The following is a 20,508-nucleotide window of genomic DNA, read 5'->3' as shown; positions in this document are numbered from 1 at the left end:
ATGTCCCTTTTGGCATGTTTTCATGGCATCCTGCAAGTCTTTCGGAGCCATGGAGCTGCTGCATCCCCAAGCTGGCCTCCTTGGGCAATGTGATGAGGCAGAAAGGAGGGTTTGCCTAAGACAGAGGGAATGGGGAGGGGAGAGTGAGAGAGCGAGCTGGATGCTATGATTACTGGTTATCATATTTGCCAGGGATTTGGCAAGAAGCCAACAAGCTATTGGCCTGTTCGTGCAGGTGACAATGCAGATGCATTGATTGAGATTACGTGTAGATTTAAGACTGGTGTTGATATATCCATATGGAAATTTGATGAGAGAGGGAGCGAAAACATATTTTTTTTGGGGGGGGAGCAGAATCCTCAAGCAAATTATGTTCTTTCAAACATGCATGCATACATTTGTACATACTCTTTCTCATTGAAGTTTTGGAAGAGAACTAATTTGTCCAGCAAGAAAAGTCATTAAATGCAAGAACTTACTAGGGAAAAGGTTTGTTACAGGAAATCCGACTTTTACTAGAAGGAAAAACCTGCAGCTCTGCCATGTGCGGTCTGGCCTTCTTTTCCAGCTGTTGGTTGATCTTACTGATTTTCTGAAAGAAAGTTGCCCAGGAATATTTTCAGAGAGCTGCACAGCTGGGCCCATGGAGAGAAATTTTAAAAAATGTCTTTCTTTTAATTTGATTTCAGAACAACCATGGCACCAGGACTACTTGTGTAGCCTCATTGAATTATCTTTGTGCCTGATTCTACTTGTAATATTATTCACTGTAGATCACCTGATTCTTTTGGATCATCTGTGGGATTTAGTGGGAGTTATGAGCTTGTCAGTAACCTGGCTCTGCTCTTTCGTCTCCAGATTGCAACAAAAGCTGTGATGTGAGTTCTATAGGACTCCATATTGTTTTAATTTTTATTCAACATTCATATTGAATGAGATCCTTTTGTATCTCTCAGTTGCTTTCTATACCATCACCTATGGTGTCCTTCTGGGTCACCTGAGGGAGGTGGGATTGAGTGCACTGTTTTACAGTGGTTCCATTCCTACCTCTCTGGCAGGGGCATAGCCACCGTTAGGTGACTGGGTTCAAAGAACCCAGGCCGCCACCCCTTAGGGCCGCATTTCATGGCCCTGACGTGCCCCTCGCATCTGACATCAGATGCAGGGGGGCTGGTTTAGCTCCCAAATGGGGCCCCGTGGCCCCATTCTGGAGTTAAGTGCAGCCAGGAGTGGCTCTCCCTCAGGGAGAGCTGCTTCTGGCCACACTGCAAATGCAGCGCTGGCCCCAATCTAGCTCCTGAATGGGGCTGTGTGGCTCTCTTCAGGAGTTAGATGGCCAGTGCTGCATTTGCATCATGGCCCGGAGAGACTCTCCCTGCCTTTAAGGCAGGGAGAGCCGCTTCTGGCCGCACTGCAAATGCAGCGCTGGCCTGGATCTAACTCCCAAATGGGGCCGCGCGGCCCCATTCGGGAGCCAGTCCATGCCCCCCGCATCTGATGTCAGATGGAGGGGCGTGGCTAACACCCATATTTGATGTCAGACATATGGGGCATGGTGAGAGGGGCCACTGCTGGCCTCACTCCACTACTTCTCTCTGGTAGATTCCAGATGGTGTCACTTGGAGACTACTGCTCTGCAAAGCAAGAACTAAAGTATGGAGTTCCACAAGGCTCCATACTATCTCCAGTGCTCTTTAATAGCTACATGAAACCACTGAAAGAGATCATTAGGAGGTCTGGTGCGGGTGTTATCAGTATGCTGATACCCAGATCTATTTCTTCATATTGACCTCATCAGGAAATGGCATAACTCCCCTAAATGCCTGCCTGGAGGCAGTAATGGGCTGGATGAGGGATAACAAACTGAAGTTGAATCCAAATAAGTTGGAGGTACTGACTCAGGGGATTGTGACCCAAGAGGTGGTTTAGATCTGCCTGTTTTTGGTGGGGTTACACTCCCCCTGAAAGATCAGGTTTGTAGCTGGGAGTGCTCCTGGATCCAGAACCCTCTCTGGTTTCTCAGGTTGAGGCAGTGGCCAGGAACACTTTTTATCAGCTTTGGCTGATACATAAACTACACCAATTTCTGGAGGTAAATAACCTTAAAACAGTGGTGCATATATTGGTAACCTCCAGGCTTGACTACTGTAATGCACTCTACGTGGGGCTGCCTTTTACATAGTTTGGAAACTACAATTGATACAGAATGCAGCAGACAGACTGTCTCTGTGACAACCTGAAGGAACCATATGACACAGATTTTAAAAGAATTGCACTGGCTACCAATATATTTCATAGCTAAATACAAAGTGTTGGTTTTTACCTATAAAGCCCTCAATCGCTTGGGTCCAGGGTACTTAAGAGAGCACTCTCTTTGTCATGAACCCTGTTGCCTTTTGAGATCATCTGGAAGTCTGGCTACAGTTATTTATTTATTTATTTATTTATACCCCGCCCCTCCAGTACACTACTGCTCGGGGCGGCTCACAACATAATAAAAAGATACAATGTAAAATAATAATAATAAAGTTAACCAAATTTAAGTTAAACAAGATAAGAGACCAAGCTAAAAACGTTTCAAATTAAGTTATTTTAAGAACTAAAAACTACGAACTATAAAAACTAAAGAACCTATCAGATATAAACAGAGATGAAACATTAAAAATCCTCTTTTAAAAGATGTGTTTTCAATTGGTTTTTAAAGACACTGAGGGAGGGAGCATGGCGAAGCTCTTCAGAGAGGGTATTCCAAAGCTAAGGGGCCACCACAAAAAGCCCTGTCTCTAGTCCCCGCCAACTGGCTCTCTGTAAGTAAGATGCATGAACAGGGCCTGAGATGCTGAGTGGAGGGCCCTGGCAAATTCATATGGGTGAATGCGGTCCAACAGATAACCTGGCCCCAAGCCGTGTAGAGCTTTAAAGGTCAGGACCAGCACCTTGAATCTAGCCTGGAAGCAGACCAGTAACCAATGAAGCTGCCACAGGATGGGTGTGAAATTCATGAAGTGACTAGCTCCCACGAGCATCCTTGCAGCAGCATTCTGGACCAGCTGAAGCTTCCAAACCATCTTCAAGGGCAGCCCCACATGGAGCGCACTGCAGTAGTCTAATCTGGACTACTTCAGTTTGTTGCCACCAGCTTGTTTGGTGGTGACTCTGCACTGGGCCTCCTTTGTGGCTGCCCCAGTGCTTTGAAATATGCTCCCTCTCAAAATAAAGAGCATCTCCATCTCTGTTTGCTTTTAGGAAGACCCTCAAGACACACCTGTTCTCTCAGGCTTTTAACTGCAATGAATTTTAAACTGTTTAGTTGGTTTTATCCCATCAAATTGTTTTAACTTTTTTATTCTGTGAAATGCTTTTAATTGTTTTTACTTTTTTAAATTTGCTGTTTTAAATTGTGTACACCGCCTAGAGATACACATATCAGGCGGTATACACAATTATAAAATATTATACACAATAGAAATATGATGGATAAATAAATAAATAATATGAAATGGGGACAAAAGGATCCCCCTTAATTCCTTTCTGTTATTATATGGCCCTTTTGTGAACTTAGGTTCCACTATACTTGTTTACTGGTTAGAAAAAAGAATTTAAGAATGTTGATGAGGGATTTTACACATGTGTCTTTGCTCTGCATTCAAGGAGGCTATTCCCACAATCAATGGAAAGTGGACTAAGGGAGCTTAGCCCACTTTTAGTTGATCGTGGGAACCACTGGGCTCGCGGGCGAGACCAGTGCTCCCAAGGCAGCTTGCCCGCCTAGAGCACCCTCCCCTTAAATGACGTTAATGGAACGAACACTCCATTAACCTCATTTTGTTGCTCATGTGTCACTGTGGCATGCTGATATAGGGGGGGAAAACATGAGATATGAGTAGACCCCTGACCAGGAGGCTGCAAGCAGCCTCCCGGGCTCGGGGGTCTCTCCAGGATGCCCTGCGTGCTTGTGCAGGACATCCTGGAGCTTCTGGGGAGGGGGACCAGCCCCCGATCCCCGCAACCCCTGCCGGCAATCGTGTGGACGGCCAATCCGCCCGCCCAGGACTCTGGGCAGTATCATCTGTGGGGAGAGCGGGCTAAGCCCGCTCTCCCCACAGACCCAACAGAAGCTCTTCTCATGGATCGTGAGAAGAGCTTCACTGCATATTTTCTCTTTTTGATCCCCCCCCCACATTTTGCTCTTATGTAGCAGCACAGCATAAAAGAAATCTAAACAATTAAAAGACCCCAGTTCTCTGGAAGAAACACATGATCTTCCTGCATGTTTAGTTCTTAATTTTGCCTTTCTGCGCCAGTGTGCTCTAGCAAAGTAAAAATATAACTAAGGCCTAATAAAATTTAAAAAATAATGAAAAAGACCTTGCTGACTGGACAGAACAATGTTTTTTTTCTGTGTATCCCCCCCTCCATATCAGCAGTTTAAACTTACACTATTGCCACAGTATTGAACCTTTGATAACGTAAAGTTACCTAAATGGAAGAAATTGTTTGCAGCCCTACATATGATATCCCCTGACTCAGCTGAGCCAGTAGCTTTGACCGTGGGTTATGCATGCAGCTTCAGTGAAGACTAAGTCTTCTGGAAGTAAGTCAACACATTTTTATTTAGAACCTGGTCCTGATTTTGATCAAGTGGGAATAATTCTGAGTGATGTTCTCTAAAGTGCCTTTCTCCTTCCTCCTGCATGAGGTGAAAGTGCATGGAGTGAAAATGGAAGAGAACAAGAGGGCCATTGTGGAAGAGGGTAGGAGATCATGCAGAGATATGAATGTCTCAATTAACACCATCAGTTTAAAGTAAAGTGTGTGTGTGTGTGTGTTGATTCCGACTCCTGGCGCCCACAGAGCCCTGTAGTTTTCTTTGTTAGAATACCGGAGGGGTTTACCATTGCCTCCTCCCGTGCGGTAGGAGAAGATGATGCCTTTCTGCATCTTCCTATATTGCCGCTGCCTGATATAGGCGTTTCTCATAGTCTGGGAAACATACAGGGGTGGAACCACCATTGGGCGAACAGGTTCAAAGAACCCGGGCCGCTCCCAATCAGGGGCCGCGCTTTGTGGCCCCGACACGCCCCCCGCACCTGATGTCAGACACGGGAGTGCTAGTTTAGCTCCCGAGCGGGAGCCGCACAGCCCCTTCGGGAGCTAAACTAAGGCTGGAGCTGCAAAGGCAGGGAGGAGCCACTCCTGGCTGCGCTCTGCGAACACAGCGCCAGCCTAACTAGCTCCCGAAGGGGCTGCGCAGCTCCTTCAGAAGTTAAAAGGCTGGTGCTGCTTTCACAGTGCAGCCCATGAGCGGCTCCTCCCTGCCTTTTGCAGGGAAGAGCCGCTCCTGGGCTGCACTGCAAAAGCAGTGCCAACCTTAGTTTAACTGCTGAAGGGGCCACGCGGCCCCTTCGGGAGTTAAACTGCACTCCCGGTCCCGAACAGAGCCTCAAGGCGTCTGGGGCGTGGCTATCCCAGCGTCTGATGTCAGGTGCAGGGGTGGGATTAGTGGAGCCACCGCGGCGGCCGCATACAGGCCGCCGGCGGTCCCTCTCTACCACTGGAAACATACCAGCATGGATTTGAACTGGCAACTCTCTGCTTGTTAGTCAAGCATTTCCCTGCTGTGCCACTTAGGGTGGCTTCACCATCAGTTTAGGATCATGTTAATACTTGAAAAGCAAAGGGGGGCGGGGGGAGCGAGCAATTTCTGTCCTATGCAATCTTTTTGTTACTCTTCATTCTCCACTGTGAGCTGAAGTAGAAAAAGAAACTGAGGCCTCCACAAAAAGGAGAGGCTAGCAAGCATTTAATAGTGTGAGATACTTCTTGTTGCTAAATGTCCAAAGCAGGGTAAAGTTTTGATATTTATCAGGATTTTTAGGAGCCCATCTGGAAAATTGCATGAGTAAACATGATTTTTGTCTAATGATTAAAGGCTATTCTCATTTCCCACATCACATGGGGCTGCCTTTGTATGAAGTCCAGAAACAGCATTGACCAAGCCCTGTATCCTTGGTAAATGTCACAAAAGAAGCCTAATGACACTATTTGACTTAGAATGACATTGGTAAACCCCAAGAATCACCTTATTTATGTATGCCTAAAATAATTACAGAATGTAAAATGAAAATTCTGTGATTACTGTCCCCTGTGCCCTAGGGGGCCCACATATAGTGGCTAGCATCCAGACTAAATTACTCTGGACCAGTCCTATTGAAATCAATGGAGCAAGTTAGTCATCAGAGCCAGCATGGTGTAGTGGTTAGAGTGCTGGACTAGGACTGGGAAGACTTGAGTTCAAATCCCCATTCAGCCATGATACTAGCTGGGTGACTCTGGGCCAGTCACTTCTCTCTCAGCCTAACCTACTTCACAGGGTTGTTGTGAGGAGAAACCTAAGTATGTAGTATACATCTCTGGGCTCCTTGGAGGAAGAGTGGGAAATAAAATGTTAATCCATCATCATCATCATCATCATCATCATCATATCATCATCATCATCATCATCATCATCTTTAATGAGTGGGGTTACTCATGGATAATTTAGTCTGGACATCAGTCAGTCATTGAATAGAGACAGACCATTGACAAGCTTAGTTTTTCAGCTGCAGTACTATACATATGAGGTGTCTGGTTTTATAAAACATATTGGTTTTTACATATTTGTATGAAGCAGATGAGAGTTGTCCCCCCACCCTGCAGCCCTGAGGGAGTTTAGGCAAAATAGATTGTACCTAAGGCAGAAAAATTCACAGGTATCACCTAATGGCGCAGCAGGGAACTAACTTGCCTAGGGAGCAAGAGGTTGCTGGTTCAAATCCCCACTGGTATGTTTCCCGGACTATCGGTAACACCTATATTAGGCAGCAGCAGTATAGAAAGATGCTGAAAGGCATCATCTCATACTGCATGGGAGATGGCAATGGTAAACCCCTCCTGTATTCTACCAAAGAAAACCACATGACTCTGTGGTAGGGATGTGCACAAAACCGGTTTGCCCAGTTCGGTTCAAATTAGAACCAGGTTCAAACCAGGAGGGGGTGGTTCAGTTTTGGTTTTGCTCGAACCTCCCCCTGGTTCGGTTTGAATTTGAACCGTTTTGAACCGGTTCAAACCAGTTTGAACTGGTTCAGACATCCAAAAATTGGTAGGATGGTAGCTGGCACCCAGGGGTACCTGGCACTCAAACCCCAAAGCAATCAGACACTAGTATGATTTTTTAAATGAATTTTTGAAAATTATTTTTATTTTTTCTCATAGGGTATAATGGGACTCGAACTAGCCCATTATACCTTATTGTGGAGCACCCATGGGTGCCAACAACCATGCAAACCCCAAAGCAATCAGACACCCCTATGGTTTTTTATGAATATTTGAAATATTTTGAATTATTTTTCTCCTGGGTATAATGGGACCCAAACCAGCCAATATCCCCTATTGTGGAGCACCTAGGGGCACAAAAGTGGGGTGGGTGGTATACAACCAGGGGTGCCTACTATCCACAAAGTTCCAAGGCAATCGGACACTCCTCTGATTATTGGTGAATTTTAAAATTATTTTGTAATTCCTCATAGAGAATAATGAAGATTGCTGCAAATGTATAGCTTCATGTCGGGGAGAAAGGGGTGTCCTAGGGTGGAGTGTGGTGGGTGATAGTTCCCAAGGTGGGCAAGGAAGCTATCAGAATTATTTGAAAGGAATTGGGCAAAGGGCTGATTTTTAAGTGATTTTTGAAGTTTACGCCACTTTAAGGTTTTTCTCCATAAAGAAGCATGGAGGTGTCAGCAAATGTATAACTTCATGTCAGGGGGGAAGGGGTGTCCAAGAGCAGAGTGTGGTGGGTGGTAGTGCCCAAGGGGGGCCAGGTAGCTCTCAGAATTATTTGAAAGGAATTGGGCAAAGGGCTGATTTTTAAGTGATATTTGAAGTTTATGTGTCTTTAAGGTTAGCAGATGAGAGTGGATTCATGGTTTGTCATTGAAAATCTTATATGCTACCAAAGAATCTTCACTCAGAACACTTCAGAAACAACCATACCCAGTACCCCATGGGTTAGCAACCCATGGAGGTGGTTGGCACCCTCACTCTGGGCCACCCCACACACCCCAAGTGCAGTTATGGGGCTGCTGAAACCTGCATTCTTCCCTATGGAGAAAAACCTTAAAGCCACTTGTGGGGTGCTGGGGTGGCCCAGAGTGAGTGGTGGTCTAGTGTTTACTGTTTATTTGTTTATTTCGGCCCAAGGCCAGCATATTAAAAAAACAGCAAGAATAAATACATAAAATAGATTAAATACATTGAACAGAAAATGGATAAAACATTAATGGCTCCCGATACCACACATATAGTCAATTCCATTCAAATAAGCCAGTCAATCTAAAGTGCACAGCCCAGCATCTTGTGCCTCCATCATTCTAAATTGAATCTTACTTGCTATATATAAGAATTTTGCTACCCTCCTGTAAACATACTCTGACTTGGCAGCAACCAAAAAAAGAACCTTGTCCCTACCAGAGGAAGGTGGTCTAGTGCAAAGAGGGTGCCAACCACCCCCATCGGTTGCTAAACCATGGGGTACTGGGTTTTGTTGTTTCTGAAGTGTTCTGAGTGTAGATTCTTTGGTAGCATATTAGATTTTCAATGACAAACCATGAATCCACTCTCATCTGCTAACCTTAAAGACACATAAACTTCAAAAATCACTTAAAAATCAGCCCTTTGCCCAATTCCTTTCAAATAATTCTGAGAGCTACCTGGCCCCCCTTGGGCACTACCACCCACCACACTCTGCTCTAGGCCACCCCTTTGCCCCCGACGTGAAGCTATACATTTGCTGACACCTCCATGCTTCTTTATGGAGAAAAACCTTAAAGACGCATAAACTTCAAAAATCGCTTAAAAATCAGCCCTTTGCCCAATTCTTTTCAAATAATTCTGATAGCTTCCTTGCCCACCCTACGAACTACCACCCACCACACTCCACTCTAGGACACCCCTTTCCCCCCAATGTGAAGCTATACATTTGCTGCAATCCTAATTCCCTATGAGGAATTCAAAAATACTTTAAAAATTCACCAATAATCAGAGGAGTGTACAATTGCCTTGGGGTTTTGTGGGTGGTAGGCACCCCTGTCTGTCTACCACTCACCCCACTTTTGTGCCCCTGGGTGCTCCACAATTGGGTATATTGGCTGGTTCTGGTCCCATTATACTCTATGAGAAAAATAATTCAAAATATTTCAAATATTCATAAAAAATCGTTGGACTGCCCAATTGCTTCAGGGTTTGGGTGGTTGTTGGTACCCATGGGTGCTCCACAATAAGGTATAATGGGCTGATTTGAGTCCCATTATAACCTATGAGAAAAAAATAAAAATAATTTTCAAAAATTCATAAAAAATCATACTAGTGTCCGATTGCTTTGGGGTTTGGATGCCAGGTACCCCTGGGTGCCAGCTACCATCGTACTGATTTTTGGATGTCCAAGCTGGTTCAAACCAGTTCAAACCAGTTCAAATCAAACCACCCCCTGGTTCAGTTCGAATTCGAACCTGCAGCTCAAACCTGATGGCTGGTTCGGTTCGAATTCAAACCTTCGAACCACCCTGGTTCAAATTTGAACCGGTTTGAATTCAAACCGGTTTTCACATTCCTACTCTGTGGTGGCCAGGAGTCGACACCAACTTGACAGCACAACTTTCCCTTTATCTTTTCATAAGTATACATAACCTTCTATTAGAGAAAGAGATAAATAGGTGACCTTGAATGCTTTCCTTCTTGGCATTTGGAAATATGGGATATATACATATTCTAATAAATAAATAATAAAAGTATGACTCTTCTCCTGAGCGTTACAATTCATTCACACACACACACACACCACTCACCCGTGCTATGTATTCCCATCGATGCATTTGGTATATTTTCTGGTTCATCAAACCCCATTCCCTCCTCTCCCCATCATGTACTTTGTATACATCAAGAATGAATGCAGAGATCTTTAGAATGTGTGTTGGAAATCTTTTCCTCTTTCTCTTGCTGCCTGTAGTGCCACCTAGTGAATATAGAGCAGATTTAACTTCCACTGCTAACTGTACAGTATTGAACTCTGTCTTGGTAACTAATGTAAAGTGACTTTTTCTTTGCAGTCCTGTATAAGTGGCGCAGCTGGGAAATGCTTGACTAACAAGCAGAAGGTTGCTGGTTCAAATCCTCGCTGGTACTATATCGAGCAGCAGCGATATAGGAAGATGCTGAAAGGAATCATCTCACACTGTGCAGGAGGAGGCAATAGTAAATCACTCCTGTATTCTACCAAAGAAAACCACATGGCTCTGTGTTCGCCAGGAGTCGAAATCGACTTGATGGCTCACTTTACCTTTACTTTATTCTGACAAAGCTGTGCCTGTAGCTGAGCTATAAATGCAACTTTGGAGAAGACCTGAATGTACCCAGATCAGTGCTATTGAATTTTTGGTGCCTTATCAATGACTCACAAAGCTGATGGACATTTAGAAATGTTATATTTTTGGACAAACTGTTGCATGTTGCAAGAAAAACTCCACACAGCAACAAACATTCAGATCATTGCAGCAGACCCCAACTGGATGTCTCACACTGTCTCTTGATCTGCCAAACGGACCGTGTGCAAAGTTGCCCTTTTTCCTTCTACAGCTTTTCCTTCTTCTTCAATCACTTTTTTCTTACCCACCCCTCTCCAACAGTCTCTAATCTCTTTATAAGAGATTATAATCTCTTTATATTAAATTCCTTATAAGCCCCACTCCCCGGACCTTAAGCCTGCTTGTGGTGAACTGGACTGGAGGTTTTATCCACCAGCTTATGCATTCAGGCCTCCCTCTGTTCACTAGGGTCCTCGGTATCACTGACATGACCCCCTTATGAGAGGGAAAACTCTAAAATTATATCAAAATTGGCTCAAAATTGGACACTTAAATGAGCATAGAGCTTGAGCAGGCAACATGTGGATGCAGAACTGACAACTTTCCAGTTCAAAGTTTAAAGTAATCAAACATCTAGTTTATTCAAGTAGATATAAAAGGAACTATTTACAGGCAATAAAAGTCAATATTAAAAGGCAAATATTCAAAATGTACAAACAAGGTACATGTCTTCAAGTCTGATGTTAGACAGGAGGCTCAGATATCTTAGTTCATAAGCTGAAGTTCAGAAATAAAGAGCTGGCATCACGAATGGAGCTTTCCTCCACCAGCCAGGCTGAGAAGTTTTCTGCACAATATCTCGAGCTTTGTAGTTTTGGACTCAGCTAAGAATTTCTCAGGAAGCAGGAACTCAGGAAAACTGAAAACTGAAGAGAGACCCAGGCAAAAGCTGACCTTAGCTTTTATAAGCTTGAAAATTCCTCATGTATCTAGCATGCTTCCCCAATAGTGACAGATTCCCAGACAATAGGGAAACCATTTGCATGATGGCTTAGCACTTAGCAGCAGTTGAGGTGTTCCAGACACATGGGAACACACCAGAGTCACCACCTGATTAACAACAGGCTATGTGAGACCAGGAACGGAGCCAGGCTGGTGGAAGCCCATGTGTGGTGGACGCCGCAGCCTCCTGGCCCCACCCCCTCATCTGATATCAGATGCGCCTGGCTACCCATGCCCCCACGACTGATGTCAGATGCGGGGGCGTGGTCTCCCTTCCAAATGGCCCCGTTTGGAAAGGAGATCTACCCATGCTGTTTTGAGGCAGGGATAGCCGTTCTGGCCACGCTGCCAATGCAGTGTGGGCTGATCTCTCTCCTAAACGGGGCCGCCCTTTAAGGCAGAGAGAGTCACTCCGGCTGTGCTGCCAACACAGTGTGGACCAATTTCAGCTCCAAACGGGGCCATGAGGCCCTGTTTGGGACCAAAATAACACCCCCACATCTGACGTCAGACATGGGGGGCATGTCTGGGGCCGCGCTTGCAGCCCCTGATTGGGTGCGGCCCGGGTTCTTTGAACCTGTTCACCCAATGGTGGCTCCGCCCCTGAGACACAGAATATACATACAGAGAAAGCCAATGTGCAGGCAGACCAAGTCAAAATGGAGTTTCAGAACAAAGGAAAGCTCTATTATATATTTAAAAAGAATGTTTGGGCTGAACACAGGCTTGGTTCACAATGCTGTTCTCGCATTGTTCAGACAAGGAAGCCACTGCAGAAACTACATTAGGGCATTACATTACAAACTAAGGCATTATCAGGAGAGCTGGTTCTGTGGTAACAAGCATGAATTGTCCCCTTTGCTAATCAGGGCTATCATGCTTGCATGCAGAAGGTTCCAAGTTCCCTCCTTGGCATCACCAAAATAGGGCTGAGAGAGATTCCTGACTGCAGTCTTTGAGAAGCCTCTACCAGTCTGTGTAGACAATACTGAGCTAGATGGACCAATGGTCTGACTTGGTCTAAGGTAGCTTCCTATGTTCCTATTCCTCTAGTGTGGTAGGTCAGTAAGCAGGGGCTAGGATATGCATATAGTTTTCAATTTACTTTTGACTATAGGAATACCTCATTACCCATGCATCCAGCATCCCCGGTTTCGCATATCCACAGTCGGGGAACTGACACCCAACTTCAGCGTGCACACACACACACACACACACACACACACACACACACACAGGGAAAGTGTTAAATCTGCTCATCCATGGGTTGTGGGGTGGGGGTGGGGGGCTGGAAATGACCTTGGAAGCTGCAAGTTGGAAAGTCACCAGTCAATTGTCACTTCACCCATGAACCCATTAGGTGGTCTTAGCATCATCTCTGGGTCCCACAGCCTTCTTATGCAAGCCTAAATGGTGAGGCACTGTGGTCAATTTGAGCCAATCAAGTGCCCCAAGGGATGGATCTCCATGTGCTGATTGGCTGACCTCATTGGTAAGTGTAGAGTTTCCTTCAAACTGCAACAGAGAAAGTAGATATAATGATGAGAAGGGAGCTGAGATCTGCTTGCTTTGGGAGACAAAACTGAAAAATGTAAATGTTTTGTTCTAATATTTTGCACTTTGGAACAGCAATGTTTTCACTCAGTTCATCACACTCTGTTTCCCCCTCTTATTTTCAGTGAAGTGTCAAACCCCAGCAGAAACTAAAGGTAATATACATATGGTTTTAATTTTTCTCGTAGAATCTTTGGATTACCTAGCTGTGTTTTTCCCCTCTTTTCATTTTAACATTCTATTCCGCACAATGCAATTTCTCCCAGATTCCTCCACATACTAGCTAGATAAATCAGAGATATGTATTTAACAGTTCTCCTGCCAATATAACTTTTGATTAATAAGCAGATTCATTTATTCAGCTAATATCCTGTTTTATCCCAAAGGCTCTGAGCAGTTTGCACAAATGTGTAAACATTTACATTAAAAATGAAAAAAGGAACACAATACACACTTGCTGGTGACTCTTTTCTTCCTCTAGCCAGTGACTGAGGCCAGAGTCTCCTTCCCCTCATCTCTTCAGCTACAGTGCAATGAGGGGCTACATCCTTAATGGTTCTTTAGATCTGATGGACTTCTAAGTGCAGGTGATAAAATCTTCCATGTGTAAGGCAAGAGTGGTGGAAGCACACAGAGATTGTTGCAAACATTCAAATAAAGCAGAGATGATTAGAGGTTCCCTTTTTATTGAAGCACGTTAAAAGCACTGTGTCTTCTACCCAAACAAGTAGAAAACAAGTTATATAAGATGAAGAAAATACTTGGAGTGAGAAGAGGCAGCGCTCTGGCATCTTAAGCCAGCATGACGGACAGAAAGTCTGCCTCCAGCCCTTCTCTCATGCAAATAGTGGAGAAGGCTGCATCCTTTGGATTTCTGCCTGCTACATAGCCTTTTAAGGACACATGGTGGAGTCCAATACTATTTCTGTAAAACTGAATCATATTCAAATAAGTCCTGTATTTTCAGATAAGACTTTTGCTTCAGTGCTAACAAGATGCTTATATGAAACATGCAACTTAGGTTGTAAGCCTATTCACAGTTACTCAGGAGTAAATCTCAATGAACTGAGCTGGATGTATTTATTTACACACATGCGCGCACCACACACACACACACACACACACACACACACACACACACACAATACTGCCTCACCCAGATGTCTCTAGGCAGTTCACTCAATATTTCTGAGTAAACAAACCTAGAGGTCATTAATAGAAGCAAAAACTGTGTTCCACTCAGTTTGGGAGCTGTGTGGGAGAAGTGATTGTGTGGAAGCAAAGTAGGAGAACAGCTACCCAGGTTTTCCTCCTACCTTGCTTCCACGCAATCACTTCTCCCTCCTCCTACCTAGTTGATTGCACCCACACAACTGAAAATTGGGAGCACACACAGCTCCCAAACCTGGGTAGGACACAGTTTCTGCTTGTGTGAATGACCTCAGAGTAGATTTGCATATCTCCTATTGATCTGTTCAACAATCACATTTTCATTTTCTGGCCAAGTACATACTTCTCTTGTTGGTGTTCCTACCAACTGCCTAATTACAATCCCTTGTGCCTGTTTACTGGCAAATCATATAATCTGGGCAGAACGTAGTGTGGCTTTAAATTCTGTCTCTTAAGTAGTGTTATTTGGATTGAGAAGAGGCACAGATTGTTTCTGTATTTTCATCATACTTGAATGTATTGAGGGCTTGCAGTGAAGAGCTCCAAACAATCTGCAGGCGGAAACTAATTTTCAAAAGATACCGAATAGATAGATTGTGATGTAAGCTTCAAGGCAAATCTCTCAGGAATTGTTTAAATGAAAGTACTATGTAATCGATTGTTTATTACCAGACTATTTAAATGGATTCAGTGTGAATACTGAACAAGAAATATTCATGTACTTATCTTCTAATTCCTCACAGCAAAATGTGTGGACATCACCTTGGGTTCCTGCAATGATGTATCCTATTCAAAAACAACGTACCCTAATTTGCTGGATCAGAAGTCCAGAGGAGTGATTGAATACAGCTCTGAATATATCTTGATGAGTGTGCTCCATAATTTGCTGCAGGGGGAGTGCAATCCTGATCTGAGGCTTCTGGGCTGCTCTATCATGGCCCCAAAGTGTGAAGAAGGAAAAATCATTAAGCCTTGTCGTCATGTCTGTGAAGCCCTGAAAAGAAATTGTCTTCCTGCCTTTGATGCAATTGATATGGCTTGGCCTTACTTTTTAGACTGTGATCGTTTCTTTGTGGATCAAGTGGAAGGATGCTTTGACCCATTGGCAAAGCTGCGAGGTAAGAACCAAAGCTATCTGTGTGCTGTACATAATTAGATCCCACTAGATCCAGATCCAGTCAGCTTTGCTGGATTGTGGCACCACAGCGTAATTCAGTATAAAAGGTCTAAAGATTATAGCCACAACCTTGTGTTTTTTGTCTGTCGCCTGCTGAATAATTCAGACCAATGGAAAGTAAACATAACTTGATTTTGACTAGAGGTCAGTTAGTTCCACTACTTTGATAGGACTGAATCTCAGTTGCTTGAAATCAGCTTGAGTTGATCTGGCTTCAAACAGATGGTGAAGTCATTCACATGATCAAAAACTGTGTTCTACCTGGGTTTGAGAGGTGTATTCCCAAAACACATAGATGTGTTTGCAAAACACACATGAAAACCTACAAGTTTTGTTCCTACCTTGGTTCCTCACAATCACTTCTACCCAGGTTTTCCTCCCAGCTTGCTTCCACACAACCAAAAATCAGGAGCACACCAGCCGCAGAGCGAGGCTGGCGGTGGCCCGTGTCCAGCCACCACAGCACCTGGCCCCACCCCTGTGTCTGACATCAGATGCGGGCCTGGCTAGTCACGCCCCCGCATTTGACATCAGATGCAGGGGCGTGGCCTCCCTCCCAAACGGGGCCATGTGGCCCTGTTTGGAAGGCAGATCAGCCAGTGCTGCATTGGGCAGTACGGGCTGGAGTGACTCTCCCTGCCTTTAAAGGCCATTCCAGCCGCACTGCCAACACAGCACGGGCCAATCTCCCTCCCAAATGGAGGGCTGTATTGGCAGCGAGGCCAGAAGCAGCTCTCCCTGCCTTTAAAGGCAGGGAGAATCGCTCCAGCCCACGCTGCCAACGCAGCACGGGCCGATTTCGTTCCCAAATGGGGCCACACGGTCCCCTTTGGGAGTGATACAATGCCCCCCGCATCTGACATCAGATTGTGTGTGGGGTGTGTGTTGGGGCCGTGAGGCGTGGCCCCTGATTGGTGGCGGCCCAGGTTCTTTGAACCCGTTCGCCCAATGTTGCCCCTGGAGCACACAAAGCTCCCAAACCCAGGTAGAACGCAGGTTTTGATTGTGTGGATGACCTCAGTGAATCAGCCTCAGAAGCAAGTCACCTAAGCAGGTGCTAATTGGTGATGTGAACCACCAAGGGACTTTTTTTTGTATGCAGTAGTATAGAAGTGTAACAAACAAACAAACAAACAAACAAAGAAATAAAATACAACAAATGTGCACAAGGAAATCAGATTACTGGCTTAGCCTACGCAAAATCAGTATAGGTTGTCATCAGCTCAGCTCAGGTTCAGGTAAATCAATCCTCAGTGAGATGAAGTATCCAGTGTGGACAAAGCCTGGAATCCTGAATTTGAGATTCCTTAAATCCTAATGGGAGTTTAATGTCCAGCCAGTGTTCAGAAAGAAGCAGACAGAATTTCATAACACTGTTAAATCCTGTTGATTCACAAAATAAGAACACTACAAAGCATGTGTGCAGGCAAAACCAGGCTAAGGAAGCCCAGCCCAGTTTTGCCTATGCGTGTGTACCGCCAGGATTGTGCCCGATCCCAGCAGTGCCTCAGCAGCAAACCCACCTCTGGAGCCACCCTCTTAAATGGGGTTAGGAGGGTGAGTGCTCTCCTCACCCCCTTTTACTGATCATCTGCTGGTCATCTGATCATCTCCCCTCCCCCAGCTGGCTTCAGGGAGGGGAGGGGAGATCCCCATAATGCACTGTGCACATGGGAGTTCTGGAGGCAGGGTGACGTGTCCCGGCATGCCGACCCTCGGAGCTACCGGCAGAAGCCGGCAATCGTCTGGGTGGCTGATCAGGCTGCCCATCAACAAGAAGAGGATCATCTGTGGCGGAGGTAAGTTCTTTGAGGCTTCCTCCCCTCGCCCCTTCGAGCCCGTCTCATGGATCATGAGAAAGGGCTCTACTACTGCTTTATTCTAGTACAGTGGTCCCTCGACTTACAAACTACTCGACATAAGTATTTTTCGAGTTACAAACGGCAGTTTTAGATCTGGTTTTAGATGCGGTTTTTTCAACTTACAAATTTTTAGATGGGGTTTCCTCGACTTACGAATTTTACATGCGGTTTCCTTGACTTACGAATTTTACATGCGGTTTCCTTGACTTGCCTGCCTGTTTACTGCCTGTTTATTCTTGAAAAGAAATGTTCCTGTGCAGTTTGCAAGCCTTACTGGGGGTCTGGGTCTTTTTTCTAGGCTCCGGAACGCATTAATCCGTTCCCAATGCATTCCTATGGGAAACCGCTTTTCGACTTATGAACTTTTCGACTTACAAATGTGCATTCGGAACGGATTAATTTTGTAAGTAGAGGGACCACTGTATATTAAGTGTAACTTGGAAAAAATAGTAAATATAGAGGCTTAAGGACATGTGAAGCTAAACTTGACTCTTGCTGTAATTTGTATGGCTTATCTTGCAAAGGACAAGAGACAGAAGGGCATGATACATTGTGAAATACAAAAACATGTGCTCATCTATTGGTAGACTTTAGAAAACTGTTCTCTTGTGTTAGAGCCCATGGAAAAACTAATGTGTGAAGAGCAGATTTCTTGGTCATTTAACCCAACATTGTGTTGCTTAACTTGTAGCTTGTACAACCTCTAATTACTTGTGTTCCCAGTTGTGTAGTTTCTCAGACCGGATTTCAGAAAATCCAGTAATCTGTGCATAACTGAATTCTGTCACTATCAGTGCTTAAGCAGGTGGGAGCTCATCCAGGGAAGCCTGTGTACGGCAAACGTTGCACCTGATGGATTATGGTACCATTCATTTCTTTTCTTTCCATTTAGCCCTCTGCTCTCCACTCATTCAAAGGTGGTTTTAGATTTTAGTGATAATTTAGGAATTAAGGCTATGGGACTAAAGCTCTAATTCGGCAACCTGCTTTGACAGCATATACTGGCGTTAGATGGGGCCTAAGAACTGAAGTACCACCATATGCAAGGAAATTACAAGGGCAAAATGAGCTGGCAGAAAATGTGGGCTCTTTCTGCATTGGCAGAGATGAAGGGAACTTCCCTGGAATGCCAGTTACCATTGTCATAGCCATAAAGAATATATAAAATGATACAAGGGACTGCTGGGGTCCAACTGAAATGGCATTATTAGAAATTCGCCTGTACTAGAGTCCCTTGTATTGTATTGTATTGTATTGTATTGTATTGTATTGTATTGTACTGTATTGGAACCCCCGGAACTGTATTAGCAGTACAAACTCTTCTATCAGGATATGTGATGGTCGTAGTGTCAATCATGGCTTCTGTGCATAATTATTCAAATGCATTATATCCAGCCACTAGTGGTAAAAATACTACTATAGGATTCGCCTGTGAAAATTAGGACTGTGATCTAGAAAAATGTGGGTTTAGCCTGGACCCATTTTTGTCTATGAAAGGCTCATAAACAACAAAGGCTATTCTGTAACCCTAGTAAGAGAGTCTCAGCTATTTTAATGGAACTCACTCATTAGATCAAGATAAATGATGTTACGGAGCAAGGCCAGCGGCAGCCTGGGTTCTGCCGCCGCCCCAAACCACATGGCCCCATTTGGAAGCGAAACCACGCCCCGTGCATCTGATGTTTGATGCAGTGGGTGGCGGCCTGGGTGGCTGGGGATGGAGCCGCTCTGGGAAGAGCAGAAGGTTTCAAGTTCCCTCCCTGGCTTCTCCAAGATAGGGCTGAGAGAGATTCCTGCCTGCAACCTTGGAGAAGCCACTGCTAGTCTGTGAAGACAATACTGAGCTTGATAGACCAATGGTCTGACTCAGTATATGGCAGCTTCCTATGTTCCTATGTTCCTAAGCATACATTCAGTATAGTCAATCTATCAAACTAACCACATTTAGATAAAGAACAGTTCACCTAATAAGGTAAATGTCTTTACTTAACCAATTGAGAGAGCCTTAACCATTACTTAATGGATTTTGTACGCAATAGCACAGAATTTAGCAAAACAGAAAGTAAAAGAAGCACTCTTATCAGCAAAAAGATACATTACATAAAATTCTAAGGATCTTCACAGTAAACCTGTTAAAAGGGGTAGAAGCAATTTATTGTATTTAACTATGCCTACATAGCACAGCAAATTGATTATTGTATTCATTCTGTATCCTCAGCGGACAAGCAGTGTGGGCTATGGTATTCAGCACTGCTAACTAATTTATAGGAATGGTATAGAAGTGTGAATAATAACAAATAATAAAGTATGCAATAAGATGGATAACTGTACCTAAATTTGCATTTAATAAAACACCTTTCCAGAATTAGGGGAAGTAAAAATATTTACTATGAACACCGGCACATGTGTATCAGGAAAAGGCAGAGTGCTGGAAAACTAAGCTGGATTCTCTAGCTACAAATCCTCCGCACACCATCAGCAATGCATTCATGTTTTAAAATTACCAATCCTAGAATTATTTATTTATATATTTACCATATTTCCTGTACCGCCCCATCTATTAGCTTTGGGCAGTTCACAACAAGCAAAATAGAAGCATAATCAAAAACAAAACAATCAAAAACTAAAACAATAAAAACAGTTTGAAATGATTAAAAAACAGTTTTAAAAAACCCTGGAAGGCCAGATCAAAAAAGTAAGTCTTAAGGACTCTCTTGAAGGCCTGTAATGTAGTTATGCCTCCGATTTCTATGGGGAGTGCATTCCACAACTTAGGAGTTTTTCTGAAGAAGGCCTGATCCTGAGTCATCACCAGACAAACTGGTGGCAGCTGGAGGCAGACCTTTCCACACAGCCTTAATGTGCAGTAAGGATCATGCAGAACAAGGTGCTCTCCAAGGTAACCCAGACATAAGCTATTCAGGGCTTTAACGGTAAGAACTTTTAAATTAGGTTAAGTGGTAACCTTTAATTAAGGTTAATACTTAGTGGTAAGTGTGATCCCAAAATAAAAACCAAGAATTTCCATACAATTTGGCTATTGTGTTTTATTTAGACAGATAGGGTGGGTTCAGATGACTGCCTGAAGGTAAATTGGAGGGAACCAGAGGTTCCTGGAAATCATGTGCTTCTGCTGTGAGCTACAAGTTTGGTTAATTTTGTGATATCTGAACCTGCAAATGTCTGGTAGCCATTGTTGAGTTCCCTCCATCCAACTTCTCCACCCAACTTCAACTCTTAATTACAAATGTCAAGTGGCAGGGGGAACCCAACATTGGTGGCTTCACATGACATGAAAGTACTGACTTGCACTGGGAGCCTGCCCTTCTCAGGACCCTCCTGT

At 44.3% G+C, this 20,508-nt stretch overlaps 1 protein-coding gene across 3 annotated transcripts in view; it reads left to right on the top strand.

The window, feature by feature from the left end:
* CPZ (carboxypeptidase Z) overlaps positions 1 to 20,508 on the top strand; it is a 49,874-nt gene that overhangs the window by 6,507 nt on the left and 22,859 nt on the right. For all 3 annotated transcript variants that reach the window (XR_008309207.1, XM_053258410.1, XM_053258409.1), the window contains exons 2-3: positions 13,082 to 13,111; positions 14,870 to 15,244. Coding sequence is in view for 2 of the 3 variants with exons in the window: in XM_053258409.1 (XP_053114384.1) it covers positions 13,082 to 13,111; positions 14,870 to 15,244 (405 nt within the window). In the remaining variant the exon portion in view is untranslated. The remainder of the gene's footprint in view (positions 1 to 13,081; positions 13,112 to 14,869; positions 15,245 to 20,508) is intronic.

Source organism: Hemicordylus capensis, chromosome 5, assembly GCF_027244095.1.
Source record: "Hemicordylus capensis ecotype Gifberg chromosome 5, rHemCap1.1.pri, whole genome shotgun sequence".
NCBI lineage: Eukaryota > Metazoa > Chordata > Lepidosauria > Squamata > Cordylidae > Hemicordylus > Hemicordylus capensis.
This window is presented reverse-complemented; position numbering and strand designations above follow the sequence as displayed.